The 16,787-nt window shown below is 43.1% G+C and overlaps 1 protein-coding gene across 2 annotated transcripts in view; it reads left to right on the forward strand.

Annotated features, from left to right (window-relative positions):
- Nucleotides 1-16,787, forward strand: part of KIAA1549 — a 148,785-nt gene that overhangs the window by 84,130 nt on the left and 47,868 nt on the right. For both annotated transcript variants that reach the window (XM_082662079.1, XM_082662080.1), the window contains exons 11-13: nucleotides 8,991-9,187; nucleotides 10,923-11,042; nucleotides 14,758-14,762. In XM_082662079.1, the coding sequence (XP_082518205.1) occupies nucleotides 8,991-9,187; nucleotides 10,923-11,042; nucleotides 14,758-14,762 (322 nt within the window). The remainder of the gene's footprint in view (nucleotides 1-8,990; nucleotides 9,188-10,922; nucleotides 11,043-14,757; nucleotides 14,763-16,787) is intronic.

The following is a 16,787-nucleotide window of genomic DNA, read 5'->3' on the forward strand; positions in this document are numbered from 1 at the left end:
ATGCTGTGGGCTCTGAGTTCCACTGTGATTTTATTTTTGAGATGTTCAGTTAGAAGATCACATCCATTCTGTGTATGAATTCTGACCTATTTTAACCCTGGATATTTTCAGAGAACAGGAGCCAAGGAAGATTTTCTTTGATCTATGTATCGATTTCTTTCATACACAACTCTGCTGGCCGGCTCCTTTATTTTCCGTCCACCATATTGCAAGCCTACTTGTCCACCTTGATCAAGACCACATAATCATTAAAAAATGGTAATACATGCCTTAAACATTTTAACTTTATATATATATATACACACACACACATACATATATATATACACGCACACATACATATATATACACACATACATATATACACACACACATATACACACACACACATATATACACACACATATATATACACATACATATATACACACATACATATATATACACACATACATATACACACACACATATATACACACATACATATATATACACACATACATATACACACACACACATACACACACATATATACACACATACATATATACACACACATTACACACACATATATACACACATACATATATATACACACATACATATATACACACACATACACACATGCATATATACACACATATACACACACATATATACACACACATACATATATATACACACACATACATATATATACACACACACATACATATATATATATATACACACACACACACACACACACAGACATACACACATATATATATATATAAAATTAGTCTTTACTTGACAATCTTTAAAAACAATTTGGAGTATTAGTCTATCAAAAGGAATTCTGTGTGGTCTTTCTTGTGAAGAACCAACGCACGTAAGGCATCAGCTGCAGTTTCTAGTTTGGGTTTCTCTAGGGAAGAGCAAAGCAACCTGAGTACAGAATTTTCTAGATGTTTTTCAATATCCCCCCCCACCCTGCTCTGCAGTCTTTTAGAGTTAATTCTCCTGCGCCTAATTTGTCAGCAGTTTCTTTTTTCTTTCTTTCTTTTTTTTTTTCAGCAGCTCCTTTTCCATGTGTTTCCAAGGCATTCAGTTCAGTTTTTATGGTAATAGCAGTTTCCTTGTCACACTTAGTTTTCGACAGTTTCTGCAGTATATGTCACGTACCAGTTTCAGAGGAAGACATAGCCTCTTGGTCAGTATCCAGCTCCCCTGGTGAGCAAGAACATGCCAAGTAAGAGAAGAGCTCATTAGGTGCAAACACTGAGCTCAGCGCGCAGGTCAGCCACACCCAGGGCGTGGGAAGTGGTGCTCGCGGACTCTGTTTATTAACGTGTACCCACCATGGGTCTCACGTATTTAGAGGACTCACTCGACTCTAAAAGTTTGCTAAGAAAAAGCAAGCCCGAGGCAGAAAAACAAGAAATAAGGGATCGCCCTGTTAACCTTTTAATTTTACTCTCATTTTCTGGGTATACAAAAATTCTGCACATTATCAACCTAGACCTGATGGAGGAAACAAATAAGTATTATTTAAAAATTCATTTTGTTTGTAAAAGTAAATGAAGAGCATTCTTTTTCTTACAAATTAAGTAAGAAATGCAAACTCTTGATTAAATTGCAAGCTTATGGTTACCCAGTATTTTGGAAGCAGTTTCTACTAAGGTTATATTTATTACCTATCTTCATTTATTATTTACATAGTCTGCTAAAGTCGTTTTGTTGGTAGACTGGTGAATAGCACGGAAAAAACCTGGAAAAAAGTCCTTACTATACTACGTGATTCACAGTGTGAATTTCATCGTAATGAGATCAACAGTAGGTTTGGAAATGCTTTTGTTCTGGTCAAAGAGTGTTGTTACAGAGAGATTTAACCAGTGTAGATGGTTATATATTTAGGTCAGTAGTGTGCCGTGCTTCCTCACATAAACACTCCTGTGGAAGCCCATCCATTGTCTGTTACTTCAGTAAACTATCAGAGGACAGCATCCCTTGAGTTCACAGCAGACTATTCCGCAAACTTTCGCCTTCTCCCACTTTTACTTCTGAAGGAGTCTCACGTCCCAGATGTTGTTGTACATCAAAATGGACAGTTTCCAATAGAACTTCAAGCCTTTGGAGTCCCTCTTCTGCAAGTGCTGCCTGGATTTGTGCATTCCCTTTTACAGCATCTTTGCACGAAGGGCCTTCTGCATGGAGGACTCCCTGACAGAAGAGGTGTTTTCTGACCCTGTTAGGAGCGTAGCAGGGTCTTTGTTTTGCTGGCAAAGGCACTCACCATATAGATCTTGTCATGTTTTTATAGTGAGAAAATGATCATTTCTATTTAGTTTAAAAATAAATATCTCTACTTCATAAGCGTTTCTTCTAAGATTATCTGGCAATAGTGAAGGGCCTCCAGCCTATTCCTTGGAGCACTTTGCAAAGATGCTGTCTTCCCTGCAAGAGCTCTTTTTCCTTCTTGTGCGGCTCTGTGTTTTCTCTCTACGCTCTGCTCACCCCGCCCCCTGACGGCGCTTCACCACGACTCTCTGAAATCTTTTAGCAAATCCCAGAGCTGCAAACATCTGGAAACGATAAATGTGCTGACCCAAAATCCACACCCCCTTCTTCTTGTAACCAGAAGGAAACCTCTTCATATTGTCTGGGAGTAGGTTAGTTTTGAAATATGATGAGAGAGGCCATTCTGTCTTATTCTGAAGCAGGGTCTTTTAAAATTTCTAATGAGAAAGAAAAAAACCCCTAACCCATGTCTTCCTTTTATCTGTATTCCCTTTAATCTGTAGCCCAAAGGCATCACTTTTTTACTGTTCCCAGTAAAATTGCAGCTTGGACCCGCCTCGCCCTGCTGAGGTTCTATTTAAAGACATGAATGGCATTGGCTAGATGCTGCCGGCCCTGTGGAAACTTGTTCCTTCTGCTGGGGACAGTCCACACCCGCTGGTTGGCCTAGGACCCTGGTTCTTAGCCGGCTGGCACTGTGGGCAGCCAGATGGAGCTGCCTCAGCCACTGCCTGTTCATTCACCCAACACTGAGCACTTGCTCTCAGACAAGCAGGGCTGGGCTAGGTGACAAGCACAGATAACATGCGATCCCTGCCTTTGAGGGCTTTCATAAGGGAGAAAGAAGGACAAGCAGCTAAAAGCTGACACGCAGCAGCGTAAGTCTGTCCAGGGCACTGAGGGAGTACAGGCAAGGGGCAGCCACCCCTGCGTCTGGAGGTTGTGGAGGTGAAGTGGGCCCAGGCAGGAAGGATGGAGCAGAGGTGAGTGGAAGGAAGGGCACAGCCAAAACCGAGGCCACAGAAGTAGGCAAGAGCCATTCTTGGAGGGGTTTATGGGACACGTCAGGGGGCGGAGGTGATGCTGTAGGCCCTGGGAGCCACTGAGGGGGTCTCGGGGTGGGGGGGCTTGGACACATCTATGTTTGGAACCTCCACTGAAGGGGCTCGACGGGTTGAAGCGAAGTTCCAGGAGGGTTTCTTCCATCTGAGCCGAGTTCATCTCCTCTCCCTCTGCAAGGATCCTGGTAACACCTAAAGTGTTGGTGGTTTCAGTGTACCCGCGTGATTTGCTGCGGCCTGGGGGCGGGAGAATCTTGGAGGACTGCTCGCCACCTCCTAGACCTCAGGGTGACCAGCGGCCCCATGCTGGGCTGCAGTGGAGACCCGCAGATGGCAATAGGTGCGCCTCGTCTTCACCTCCTGAATGGAAGCAGCATGGTGGCTGTAGTGACTTTTCACACACCACACCCATCAAATAGCAAATGCTTAAACAATGGCTCTCTCTTCAAGGCTGCACATTTTTATTCAGCCACTTTGGGGATTTGCTCTGTGGTTTCTCTTGTCATCTTAACTGCTCCTTCCCAGGGGTTCAGGCTAACCCGAGTACTGGGGACTTCACTGTGTCGTGTTCCATCTGGGTCGCATTATATTTATGGCTTACATGTTTTAAAATTCATCAGGCGTCTCTCCTGTTACTTGGCTGACCTGCTCTTCCAGCCCACCCTGACTTGTCAGCGACATATTCCAATGAGATACAGACAACAGGGTCTGTCTCTTCTGTGATATATTAAAGAAAGAAGGAACAAAAGAGCCGTCTTTCCTCAGAAAACCTGGGTCCTAATGGGAATATTGAAGGCACTAATGAATTGCGACTCTTTTATAAAATGCTGATTGACACTTATTCTGCATGTGGAGGCTGGAGGCACAATACAGCCAAACTTAACTCTAGATTTTTTTTTAAGACCTGGAAAAACTAGAAAAAGTGTTCCAGAAAATAAGGATGAAACAAAAGGAGCCAATTCCATAAGTGAGGAGGACAGTGTTTTCTCTAATTTTTTCCTTCTGTGTAGACGGCTTTTGTTTTGTGTGTAGGCAAAAAAATTTCTATTGTTTATAGAAGGAGGTGACTCACCCATCCTGAGAGAAGTCAGGGATCTAATGAACGTATTTAAAGGTATTAGTCAGGGGGCTTCCCTGGTGGCGCAGTGGTTAAGAATCCACCTGCCAAGGCACAGGACACAGGTTCGAGCCCTGGTCTGGGAGGATCCCACATGCTGTGGAGCAACTAAGCCCGTGTGCCATAACTACTGAGCCTGCGCTCTCGAGCCCGCGAGCCACAACTACTGAAGCCAGCACACCACAACTACTGAGCCCGGGTGCCACAACTACTGAGCCTATGCTGTAGAGCCTGCGAGCCACAACAACTGAGCCCACGTGCCACAACTACTGAAGCCCGTGCGCCTAGAGGCTGTGCTCTGCAACAAGAGAAGCCACCGCAATGAGAAGCCCGCGCACCGCAATGAAGAGTAGCCCCCGCTCGCCGCAACTAGAAGAAAGCCCGTGCACAGCAATGCAGCCAAAAATAAATAAATAAAATATAATAAATAAATAAATAACATAAAAGAAAACTAACTGCATTTCCATAAAGACAAGCAAAAAAAAAAAAAACCAAAACTTACCCAAAAAAAAGATATTAGTCAGAATTAACAAAAGCCAGCAGGACTTTAAGGCTATAACAGATGTATATTTCATATGACATCTACCCTTTTCTTGGTTCCCCACAAAATCCAGTAAGTTTGGTGCTTCAACTGACTTTTTTGAAATTCATTCAGTCATCAGATATTTATTGAGGGTCTACCACGTGTCATGTCCTGTTGCTGAATTACAAAATTTTGTATCTAAATTTATATCTATAGCTTTATCTGGTCTCTGAGAACTCTCAGCTGACTATATTAAGTGCTTGATGTTTCATTGACCAGCAGCAGTAACATTGCTGTCAATCTCATTTGCGTGGTGCCTTGGCATTTATGAAGCATTTTGACATTGTCAGGGAGGAAGAAATGTTCTAGGTTTTCCTGGCTGGTCTACAAATTAAATTGACCTGAGACAGGTTAACAGGAGGAAATCACAGAAAGGTTTAATAACATGTATACATGGGAGAGACGCATGTATAGAACTGAGTAACTCACCAAAATGACCAAAACCCTCACCTTAAATATCACCTTCAGCTAAAGACGAAAGAGGATGTTGGTGGTGGTTTGGGACTTCAGAGGGGAGGAAGGCAGTTCACATGGAGATGGAAAAGCAAATGTTTGCTAGACAAATGCCTGCTGGGCCAGTCAGAGACGGGACGCAGAGAGGAGTGGTGATAGCTCTCTTTCTGGAGTAGGTAGGTCCTCTGTCTGTATTCTGTTAGGCAGTTGGTGGGGGAAGGGAATATCAAACTTTCTTCCTGAGTCTTTTGGGCCTTGATTGTTTTCAGCTTGAAATAATCCACATGCCGGAGAGACATTTGGGGGTAGCACATTCTGTTTCCCTATGACATATACATATGTACAATATGTTTCTTACATGAACCTGAGATCGTGTCAGGGAAGGCATTTAGTTCCTGGATTTGGGTACAGACTGCACCAAGGAAGCAGTGCTGTCCATATTTTTCCCTTATCACTTTGGAGACCTTTGCTTAGAGGAGGCAATCTGGGGCTTCTCCTTCAATTTTGATAAAGCAAATCATCTAAGTTGCAAAGGTGGTGATGTTGATGATTAAATGACTGTTGATTGTATCTGTTATTCTTTCATTTATTTATTTAAATCTTTATTTATGTATTTTTGGCTGCGTCTGGTCTTAGTTGCAGCGCTCGGGCTTACTTGCCCCGTGGCATGTGTTATCTTAGTTCCCCGACCAGGGATCGAACCTGCACCCCCCTGCATTGGAAGGCGGAGTCTTAACTACTGGACCGCCAAGGACGTCCCTATTGTTTCATTTAGAGGCACCTTATGGAGCTAAAATGAGGTGCAGCTGGGGTAAAAGCAGACACATGGATGACGGGTGTGCTTCTTCTATGAAGTGGGAGAAGGATTCTTCAGAAAGGAGAAACCAAAAGTTTATACACAGAAGTTGTCAGTTTGGAATTTGATTCCTTTGAAAGGGCCACATGCCCCTAGGGAGGTATACACCCGCAGAGATTTGGGGAGCCCAGCTGAAGACGGCTGGTGGGTCAGGGGGAGTCATGGAGCTGCAGGTCTGGGCTCATTGTTTGGGCAGCAGCGTTTGTGAGCTGAGGACTGCGTGCCACTCACAATCTGTGTGGTGAAGTAGACTGCTGGTAACACGATATCGTTAACTTAGAAAATACAGGCACGCCAGTCTTTGCCTTTTGTTTCTGAGCAGTGTCTTTGTGAACTCTATTTATAGTAAGTTCTGTCCCCCTCTGCTGGTGTAAGCCATTATTGCAGGCTGCTTTCCATCTACCCATCCAGCCTAGATTTTTAGTGCGAAAAGACCTTAAGAGATCACAATCGAAGCCATTGACGTTGTCACTCATCTGTGCATAAAGTTGGCACAAATACGCCGAAACCTTTCACTTCTACGTGCCGTATATTGTCTGGCACAGCTCCTTAGATGGGTTAGCCTTTGTCTTCTGACTGATGGGACTCTCTGTGGGTGTGGAATTCAGCCGGATGGGATTGCAGGTGGGGCTCCTCCCAAGGAGACCCTTGGGACAACTACTAATGTGTGGTTTATTTTCCTCTACTCTGTAAGCTTGAATAAAGGAAACGGTTAACACCCACCCCTGGCACTTTCAGTGTCACCAAAACAGTGCCTCACCTTTATTGCCCACGTTTCTGTTCCTCTTCAGACCTCATTCTGTCTTAGCACAGGCCTAGAAGCTGACCCTGGACTCTGTGGCCGCAGGGCTCAGAGGGTTTTTGTTGTGGGTTTGCTGTTGGTACCGGGTATCCCCTGGTAGGGCTTCTGCATCCACCAGTGTGAGGGGTACACTTGAGAAGACTCCGCTCTCCTTCATCTTTGTTACTTCCGTTACTTCCGTTGGCCACTCCTTTCTAGAAATTCTTTATTCCCTTGGCTTCTGTTACATTGAAGCTTCCAAATTCTTTTTTCTTTGAAGTCGCCTATTTTGTTCCTGGCTTCCTTTTCCTCCTCTTAGCCGCAAACTGTTTGATGTTCTCCAACATTTTATCCATAGGCTCTGTTTTCATCTTGGAAAATCTCAACTCCCCTACGTGTCACCTTCTATACAGATGCTCTCCAGGTCACACCTCCAGCCTGAGAGTTCCCCCAAGCTTGTCCTCTGTTTCCAGCTATGCTGAGCTAGCTACTTTTCCTTTTCTTTTTTTTTTTAAAGGTCAAATTTTTTTTTGTTTGTTTTTTATAGATTTATTTATTTATTTGTTTCTTTTTGGCTGCATTGGGTCTTCGTTGCTGCGTGCGGGCTTTCTCTAGTTGTGGTGAGAGGGGGCTACTCTTCGTTGCGGTGTGCGGGCTTCTCATCGTGGAGGCTTCTCTTGTTGCAGAGCACAGGCTCTAGGCGCACGGGCTTCAGTAGTTATGGCACACAGACTCAGTAGTTGTGGCTCACGGGCTCTAGAGCGCAAGCTCAGTAGTTGTGGCGCACGGGCTTAGTTGCTCTGCGGCATGTGGGATCTTCCCGGACCAGGGATCGAACCCGTGTCCCCTGCATTGGCAGGCGGATTCTCAACCACTGAGCCACCAGGGAAGCCCTGAGCTACTTTTCTTTGGAGCTTTTCCTGCCATCTCAAACTAAGCATGTGTGGAGCGAAACCTGTCTTTCTACCTCTTCGTCATCATTCCTTTGCAACTCACCTTTTTCTTTTAATGTCACGTCTACTGTTTGGGATACCCTGAATGTAGCTTCATGTCAGCACTGGAGTCTTTCTCCCCTTTGCCTCTCGAGTCTGTGTTCAGCTTCCGTGTGCTTCTGCCTGGTCTCTAGAGCTGTTCATTCCTTCCCATTTTCCAGAGCTTTTTATTTCTTCCCATTTTCACTGCTGAGGTTTGGGCCCAGGCTTTCGTCATTTCGTGCACGTAGTACTGTTGGGCCCTCTGACTAGTCTCCTTTTGTCCTAAATGCTTGCATTTTAGAAATCTGCCTCTTTAGAAACATTTAGTGGTTTTCTGCTCTAGAAGCTGGCATGTGGAGTCGTCTGCATACAGGCTGGCCTTCTCTCATTCCCCTACATCCTGACCGTTCTAGTGCAGTTAATGTAATCTTTTCCCAAGCCTCAAGTCTTCTCTGGACCTTGACACAACTTAGAACAATCTCTGTGTAGCCACCTCTTTTTATTTCCAAGTTTGGCCTGTCCTCTGAGGCCTGGCACAAGTCCCCAGTCTCTAGGAAGAATATCTCAGCCACGTCAGCCTCTGGAATTGTGTAGCTGCTCTGACAGCAGTCAGGGATTGTCTTGTGATGTCTTTTGTGTTATGGTCTAAATATCTAATCCCTGTACTTGAATCTGTAGCAAGTATCTGTCTTGTCTGCAAACTCTAGGTATAAACCCTGCACAGGTCAGTGCTTTAGAGATGCATGTTGAGCTGAATTGCAAGCACACTCCTGGATCAGAAGCTGGCACTCACAATCTTGCCAGCCCTCACAATCTCATCTCATATTCCTCAGATTCAGATTAATTTCCTGTGTGTGTGTGTGTGTTTGTGTATGTCTGTTTCAGTTGCAGATCCCTAGTGTGAAGGGCTTCGACTTTGCTAAGCAGCATCTGGGTCAGCACAATAAAGATGATATACTGATCATTCATGAGCCAGCCCCGCTGCCAGGACCTGTGAAGGACCATGCCACGCCCTCTGAGAATGGAGATGTGCCGAGCCCCAAGGCAAAGATCCCTTCCAAGAACGTCCGTCACCGAGGAAGGTTCTTACTGGGCTTTCTGTATTTTTCTCTAGCGTGGCATGCGTTTCTGTTTTCCATTTGTCAGTTTCCAGTAGCAGAAAGGCTGATGGTGAGTGTTGTCTGGGTCTGCAGCTTGGAAGGCTGACAACATTTGCCCAAAGTCAACGAACCTGATGGCTCTTGATCCACTCTAATGGACTCTCAAAGGAGGCCTGTGTGCTTTCCTTCCCCAAAGTGTTTAAGATTAGAAATCACTGTCCATCATGGTTTGGTGGTCCGCCTGGAACTTCATTAGGGATTGACCAGCTCTAGGGTCCATATTGTGGGGTGACCATGCCAGGCCCTCTGGAGGTGATATTAGGAATAATGTATAAAAAAATGCATGGCCTGTGATACACAGTCAGCCAGTATCAGCTTTGCCCTTGCCCGTTAATGCCAGCCACTGGAGCTGTGGCTTCCTTGCTTGGTCTGCAGGTGACCTTCATCATATCCTTCTCTCCTTGCTTGGCTTTTCTCCATGTGCTCCTCTTGTCCCCCATGTTAGCATGTGTGCATGGATTCTTCATCGCCTCCCCCTGCCCAGCTCCCCTTTCCCAGTTAATTCCCATTCCACTTATCAAAATTAAGTGCACAGAGAACTGCTTGCTAACAGACTACCTACCATCACCCGGTGACCCTGTGAGACGGGCTACAGCTGTGTGAAGACACGGTTCAGAATCAGGTTTTATTAACTTGACTTTAGATCAAAGAATGTTCAGGCTTTGGTATTGAAGCCTCAGATTATCAGCTTTCCTTTGAGCTTTGGAACTCTAAATCCTGATTTTCTGCTGAGAAGGGGAAAGTGTGTGATCATACCAACGTTCAAAATGATCTTATTATTTCTGACTTAACAGAAAACCTACTCCAGTGTTTCTGGCCTAGTTTTAAGAATTTAACGAATGTTAGAACACACTCTTTACAAAAGAAGATGAATAATGTAGAGAGATATCATTTGCTTAATTACTTTGCAGAGTGAGAGTAAATCAAATCATTAAAGATTATTGAATATGCTAGTACAGTATAGCAAAGTCTTTTTTTCTCCTCTGGTAGCTTCATCCTAAACATTTAGTCACAACATCTTAATGTTCTGCGTGGTTAATATCATATTTTAGCATGTCTCAGGGGCACCAGAATGTCTCGGCATTTCAGGAAGCCCAAAGAGAAGGGGTGTTAACTGATTAAGGATTTTCACTAGCCTGGTGCAACCTGGGTTCTGTGACACCCTTGCTCTTTATATATAGAATCAAATCTCAGCGATAATCATTGCCTTTGTGTTGCAAGTGTAGGCTTCTTCCAAAGATTTGGAGTTATATGGGGTGACTGCAGAACTACCCTGGCTTCTTAGGAATTCTGCAGACCCAGCTAACGCCTAACCAAGCTTGAACTCCAGATCCTCTAATCCAACCCACGCCAGCCCCAGACTGCCAGTCCAAGCCCAGGGAGCTTGGAGACCATCCTCCACTGGGTACCTGGTTTCCTACCATTTGTTGAAATGAGCCCACTGAGCCATTTAGTCAGCTGTGTCAAGCTGTCTTCACAAGGTGACTGTGTGCTATTAATGTGTTCCTTGAAGATGCCATGCCATGAAACAATGTTTTGGACTGTTTGATTTCTCCCAGTTTTGCCTGGAAGCCTGACTTCCACATCCAAATGAATGTGACCTTTCCCCCACCTTTCTTTCTTTTTCCTAATGTTTGTATTTGTTTTGTGTCTGCAGAGTTTCTCCCTCAGATGCTGACTCTACAGTAAGTGAAGAGTCCAGTGAGAGGGAAGCAGGGGACAAGACTCCAGGAGCGGTGACCGATGGCAAGTCCCACAGAGCCCTACAGAGTGGTCTGTGACCCTTCTTGTTCTCCACTTTAAAAGTAGTAATTATGAGGGAATTCCCTGGTGGTCCAGTGGTTAGGACCCCGTGCTTTCGCTGCTGAGGGCTGCAGGTTTGATCCCTGGTCAGGGAACTAAGATCCCACAAGCTGTGCAGTGTGGCCAAAAAAAAAAAAAAAGTAATTATGAGGTTCCAATAGACTAGGGTTTTATACTACTTCAAATGCAGAACATTAAAAAAAACCCCAAAACCTGTGCAGTAGAATATTCATCTTTCATTTAGTGAATTTCTCAGATTGACTGTCACCATCTAACACTGTTTTTGTGTCTGCATTGGGATGGGGCCATGCTAGAAGTCAGAGATTCACTGATAAATTTTGAGGTTAACAGTCACCTTCTACTTTAGTGGCGGCTTCTAAGGATTTTCCTCTCCGAAGGACAAGGAGGAACCAAACTAAAGAGTCTCAAAAACTGCATCCAGGATTCAGTGACCTTTTTGGGAGCCTGTTCAAGTATTTCACAGTTGTCACTGTTAGAAAGTTGATTATTTCTCATAGGTCCAAGTGCATTATATTTTGTCCTGGTCCTAGATCTGTCTTCCAGAAATAGTTGAGTGTGATTAGATGGTTTAGCATATATTTACATGTGTTGTCAGACGCTGTAACTCCTTAGGCCAGGTATGAAATGTACTTCACTCCCCTTCTAAAGAGTATTGTCATAAAACTTATGCCCTGCAGTAGAACTAAGCCCATAGGTCTTAGTAGACTTGGAGCATTTTTTGGCCTGATGACAAGGTAGGTTGGTTTTAGTTGAATTGATTCTGTTAAATGTGCTAGTACAGCTCTTATACTTGCTGGAGTTTTTTTTTTTTTTTTTTTTTTGCAGTACACGGGCCTCTCACTGTTGTGGCCTCTCCCGTTGCGGAGCGCAGGCTCCAGACACGCAGGCTCAGCGGCCATGGCTCACGGGCCCAGCCGCTCCGCGGCACGTGGGATCCTCCCGGACCAGGGCACAAACCCGTGTCCCCTGCATCGGCAGGCGGACTCTCAACCACTGCGCCACCAGGGAAACCCTGCTGGAGCTTTATTTATGCTTCAGGGTTGTGTTTTAGCAATGCAAAGAAAATTGGGGTGCCTCAGGATATCATTTTTATTTTAATTAATTTATTTATTTGGCTGCACCACTTGCAGGATCTTAGCTCCCCTACCAGGGATTGAACCCAGGCCCTTGGCAGTGAAAGCGTGGAGTCCTAACCACTGGACCACCAGGGAGTTCCCAGGATATCATTTTTAATAGTAATTTTTATACTTACATTTTCATCACAAATTTCTTTGTATAAAGATGCAGTACAGAGTGAACCATATTCTATAAATGAATAGATTCTGGTTGGAAGCTGGAGGGCCTGTTCTATCACTGTCATGTTTGTGACTTTGTATGTCCCTGAGTCTTTGGGGCTCCTGTGGGATTAAACTAGCTGGTTTTTGAGATTCCTTCCAGTTGTTTCTTTTTTAATGTTACAAAAATACCCCTTAGGGCTTCCCTGGTGGCGCAGTGGTTGAGAGTCCGCCTGCCGATGCAGGGGACACGGGTTCGTGCCCCAGTCCGGGAAGATCCCACATGCCACGGAGCGGCTGGACCCGTGAGCCATGGCCGCTGAGCCTGCGCGTCTGGAACCTGCGCTCTGCAACGGGAGAGGCCACAGCAGTGAGAGGCCCGTGTACTGCAAAAAAAAAAAAAAAAAAAAAAAAAAAAAAAAAAAAAACCCCTTAGAATAAGGGAAGAATAAAGAATTTTTTCTTTAGCTCTAATTTCATAGAATCTTAAAAATTATTTAGCGTTATGGTAACAGGTGTACTGTTTCAGATAGACAGGATTAAAATCTAATTTTGATTCTGGTAAAGAAATATTGGGGAAAAAAAATCAGCTCTGGAGTTTCTTAATTTCTGTTAATTGCATATCTGAGAAAATCTTGCTTTCAGTTCCTGTTTTTAAGTCCTTACTGTTAGTATTAGAACCAGTATATTCGACATGGCTAACAAAAATCAAATATCACTCAACATATATTTAAAATCCAAGTAGTAAGCATGTCAGTGTTGGGACTCGACTCAGAGTTGACCATGGAAGGAGACAAGAGGGCTAGATGTTCTCCTGGGTCCTAGAAGCTCAGATGCCGCTATTTTGATTTGAAAATGCACCAGAATTTGTATGTTATTTTCATGCTTTAGAAAGATGGTTTTCTCACTACAAATATCAATTCACCTGTAAAACTTTATTTACTTCTTAAAAATTTTAATGCTGCCATAAAGGTGTTTTATTCCTTGCCTAGAACTTAGTTAAATACCCTATAAAACTATTCTGAATTTTTATTCATAGCTTTTAAATTATTTTGTAATTGACATAAAAATCCATCTTGTGTTGTAAGTCCTAATGAAATACAAATTAATGGAGGCGGAAGGTTGCTTGAGAACCATTCTGGGTTACTCCTCCAAGCTGCCCTGGGACCGGTGTTGCTGCTCACTACAGCGGGTGGCATAGCTGCTGGGTCTCTTTAGACTCCTTGGCAAGGCTTTCGATGGCTGTCACAAGTCATCCAGCATTTTCAGGGCCCACCTTGCAATGGAAGCTGAGAAAAGACCGTTGTTTTGGTTTGGGGTCAATTCAAGGTTGTACTTTATTCTTTCCCAGCTAACCATTTTTGGAAGGTGGCTAGACCGTGATGCATACCTTTACAACCTTCGAGACCCTTATGAGATTATTCACGCTGTGTTCAGTGTCCCTGCGTTCACAGTTATTGCAGTTTTAGAATAAGTCACATCATTACCACTGCTTCCCCTTAGCAAAGTTGTGAAGACGGCTGAGGTTTGGAGTAACACATGTTCCTTACGTGAAGGCAGCTACGTTCAGGCTACCAGTGCTGTGTCCAGGCATAATTCTAGTCTTCTCTGTCTCTTCTTTATCATCAGGAATAAACCACGTAGGTAAGGATGGCTAAATGCTGAGTATTTTCTTTATGCTCTCCGTAGGTTGCATGTATGCAAGGCTGTGATTTTTAAGTATTTAGAACTTCATTAATTTGAATTCAGCAAGTCCAGATTCTGGAATCTCACATAGGAACTAAGCTGACATTTACTTTTGCACATGCTAAGGAGTTTGCAAAGCAAATTAAATTTTTAACAACAATGTAGGGTGACTATTTTGACTACATCTAACATCAGAGTTTTTCAAGTAATTGTGGAGGACACATTTATAAATGATTGAGACCATAAATTATAACTCTCCTCTTTTCATTATAGTGAATTCCCAGAGTAGAATTTTATAAACTTAGTTGAGATGGCTAGTCATTTACTCATGCAGTTAGCAAATGTTTACTAAGGGCCTGTGATGGGTTAGGTACTGGGATAGGATGAAGACGAAGAGACAGATGTGATCCCTGCCTCACAGGATACTAATGTGGGTCACAGGCCTTAGTATTAATGCAGTGTGATGTATTTACCAATAGATAATGAAATTAATATTTCTTTAAAAATGTTCTGTTGCTTTGGTATTTCAGTAATTCAGATTGCCTTTTCCTGTGTCATTTTGCTTTGTGGACATTATCCTATACTGTAATTTCTATCATATATATATATTTTGTTTGTTTGTTTGATAATATTTGAAGAGAAAGGACTTTAATCCAAAGTCCCTACTTGCCTTAAGGCAGGATTCACACAGTATTGATCTCTACGTAGGCCTTGTACTTTCCATTGGTCGTTATTATCCAGGTAATTTTTTTAAAAAAAAATTGTGCAGTGCGTAGCAAACAATAAAAATAACTGTGTTTATAATATGTATTATATATATATTTCTATGTATAATAACCCAGTTTGTTTATATGTATGGAGATATATGTATGTGTGTATATATAATATGTGAATATGACAGATAACAAACTGCTCTTTTCAGCCTTTTGGAAGAGCTGGGTTCCAGGCAGTATAGAGGTTGAGGGTTTTCTGCATGTCCCCTGCTTCTCCTGTTGCAGTTGGTGAATTATAGAGCGAGGATCCAGGTGGGGAGTGGGATGGGGCATGGACAGGAGTGAGACACAGGCCTGCAGCTCCCTGGACCCGGGCAGGCAGACAGCGCAGGGGGGAGGGGCCTTTCTTCCTGGTCACCTTTGCACCCTGATCTTGTTACCATCCTGGAGGAAAGCAGTCTCAGCCTTAGGTATCAGTAGCTTAATGGGACACCCTTGTGACATCTGCTGTCACTTTAAAAGTTTGGGTTAGCAAGGCTAGCCTTATCTGATGAAGCTAATTATCTCCTTCTAGGCTTCTTGCCTGTAATTTGAGTAGCTGAAGGGATGAATGGTGGTGTCTGGCTGTGCTTGTATTGTGCAAATGGTCAGGCTCCCTCCAGGCAGGGAAAGAAAGCTGGAGAATAGCCTGAATCCAGACAAGTCTGCCTCCTGGACAAGAGAGATGTCTTCGTTCACAGAGCTATGCACATAATTTCTCATCACTTGGGATAGCAAGTGAATATAATTCAAATTAAGAGGAAGTACAAAGATGTACGTACCACTGATGTGCGTTCCTTCTATACAGTATCAACTACTTACTCCTTACTGCTTTGCTCAACACTTCTTTTTTTTAATTTAATTTAAAAAATTTTTTTATACAGCAGGTTCTTATTAGTCATTAATTTTATACACATCAGTGTATACATGTCAATCCGAATCTCCCAGTTCATCCCACCACCACCCCCCCAACACCACTTTCTCCCCTTGGTGTCCATATGTTTGTTCTCTACATCTGTGTCTCAATTTCTGCCCTGCAAACCAGTTCATCTGTACCATTTTTCTGGGTTCCACATATGTGTGTTAATATATGATATTTGTTTTTCTCTTTCTGACTTGATGCACTGTGTGTGACAGTCTCTAGATCCATCCACGTCTCAACAAATGACCCAATTTTGTTCCTTTTTATGCCTGAGTAATATTCCATTGTATATATGTACCACATCTTCATTATCCGTTTGTCTGTTGATGGGCATTTAGGTTGCTTCCATGACCTGGCTATTGTAAATAGTGCTGCAATGAACACTGAGGTGCATGTGTCTTTTTGAATTATGGTTTTCTCTGGGTATATGCCCAGTAGTGGGGTTGCTGGATCATATGGTAATTCTATTTTTAGTTTTTTAAGGAACCTCCATACTGTTCTCCATAGTGACTGTATCAATTTACATTCCCACCAACAGTGCAAGAGGGTTCCCTTTCCTCTACACCCTCTCCAGCATTTGTTGTTTGTAGATTTTCTGATGATGCCCATTCTAACTGGTGTGAGGTGATACTTCATTGTAGTTTTGATTTGCATTTCTCTAATAATTAGTGATGTTGAGCAGCTTTTCATGTGCTTCTTGGTCATCTGTATGACTTCTTTGGAGAAATGTCTATTTATGTCTTCTGCCCATTTTTGGATTGGGTTGTTTGTTTTTTTAATATTGAGCTGCATGAGCTGTTTATGTATTTTGGAGATTAATCCTTTGTCCGTTGATTCATTTGCAGATATTTTCTCCCATTCTGAGGGTTGTCTTTTCATCTTGTTTATGGTTTCCTTTGCTGTGCAAAAGCTTTGAAGTTTCATTAGGTCCCATTTGTTTATTTTTGTTTTTATTTCCATTACTCTAGGAGGTGGATCAAAAAAGATCTTGCTGTGATTTATGTCAAAGAGTGTTCTTTCAAAGTTTTCCTCTAAGAGTTTTATAGTGTCCGGTCTTACATTTA

The sequence above is a fragment of the Grampus griseus genome, assembly GCF_964374135.1.
Source record: "Grampus griseus genome assembly, chromosome: 9".
Lineage (NCBI taxonomy): Eukaryota > Metazoa > Chordata > Mammalia > Artiodactyla > Delphinidae > Grampus > Grampus griseus.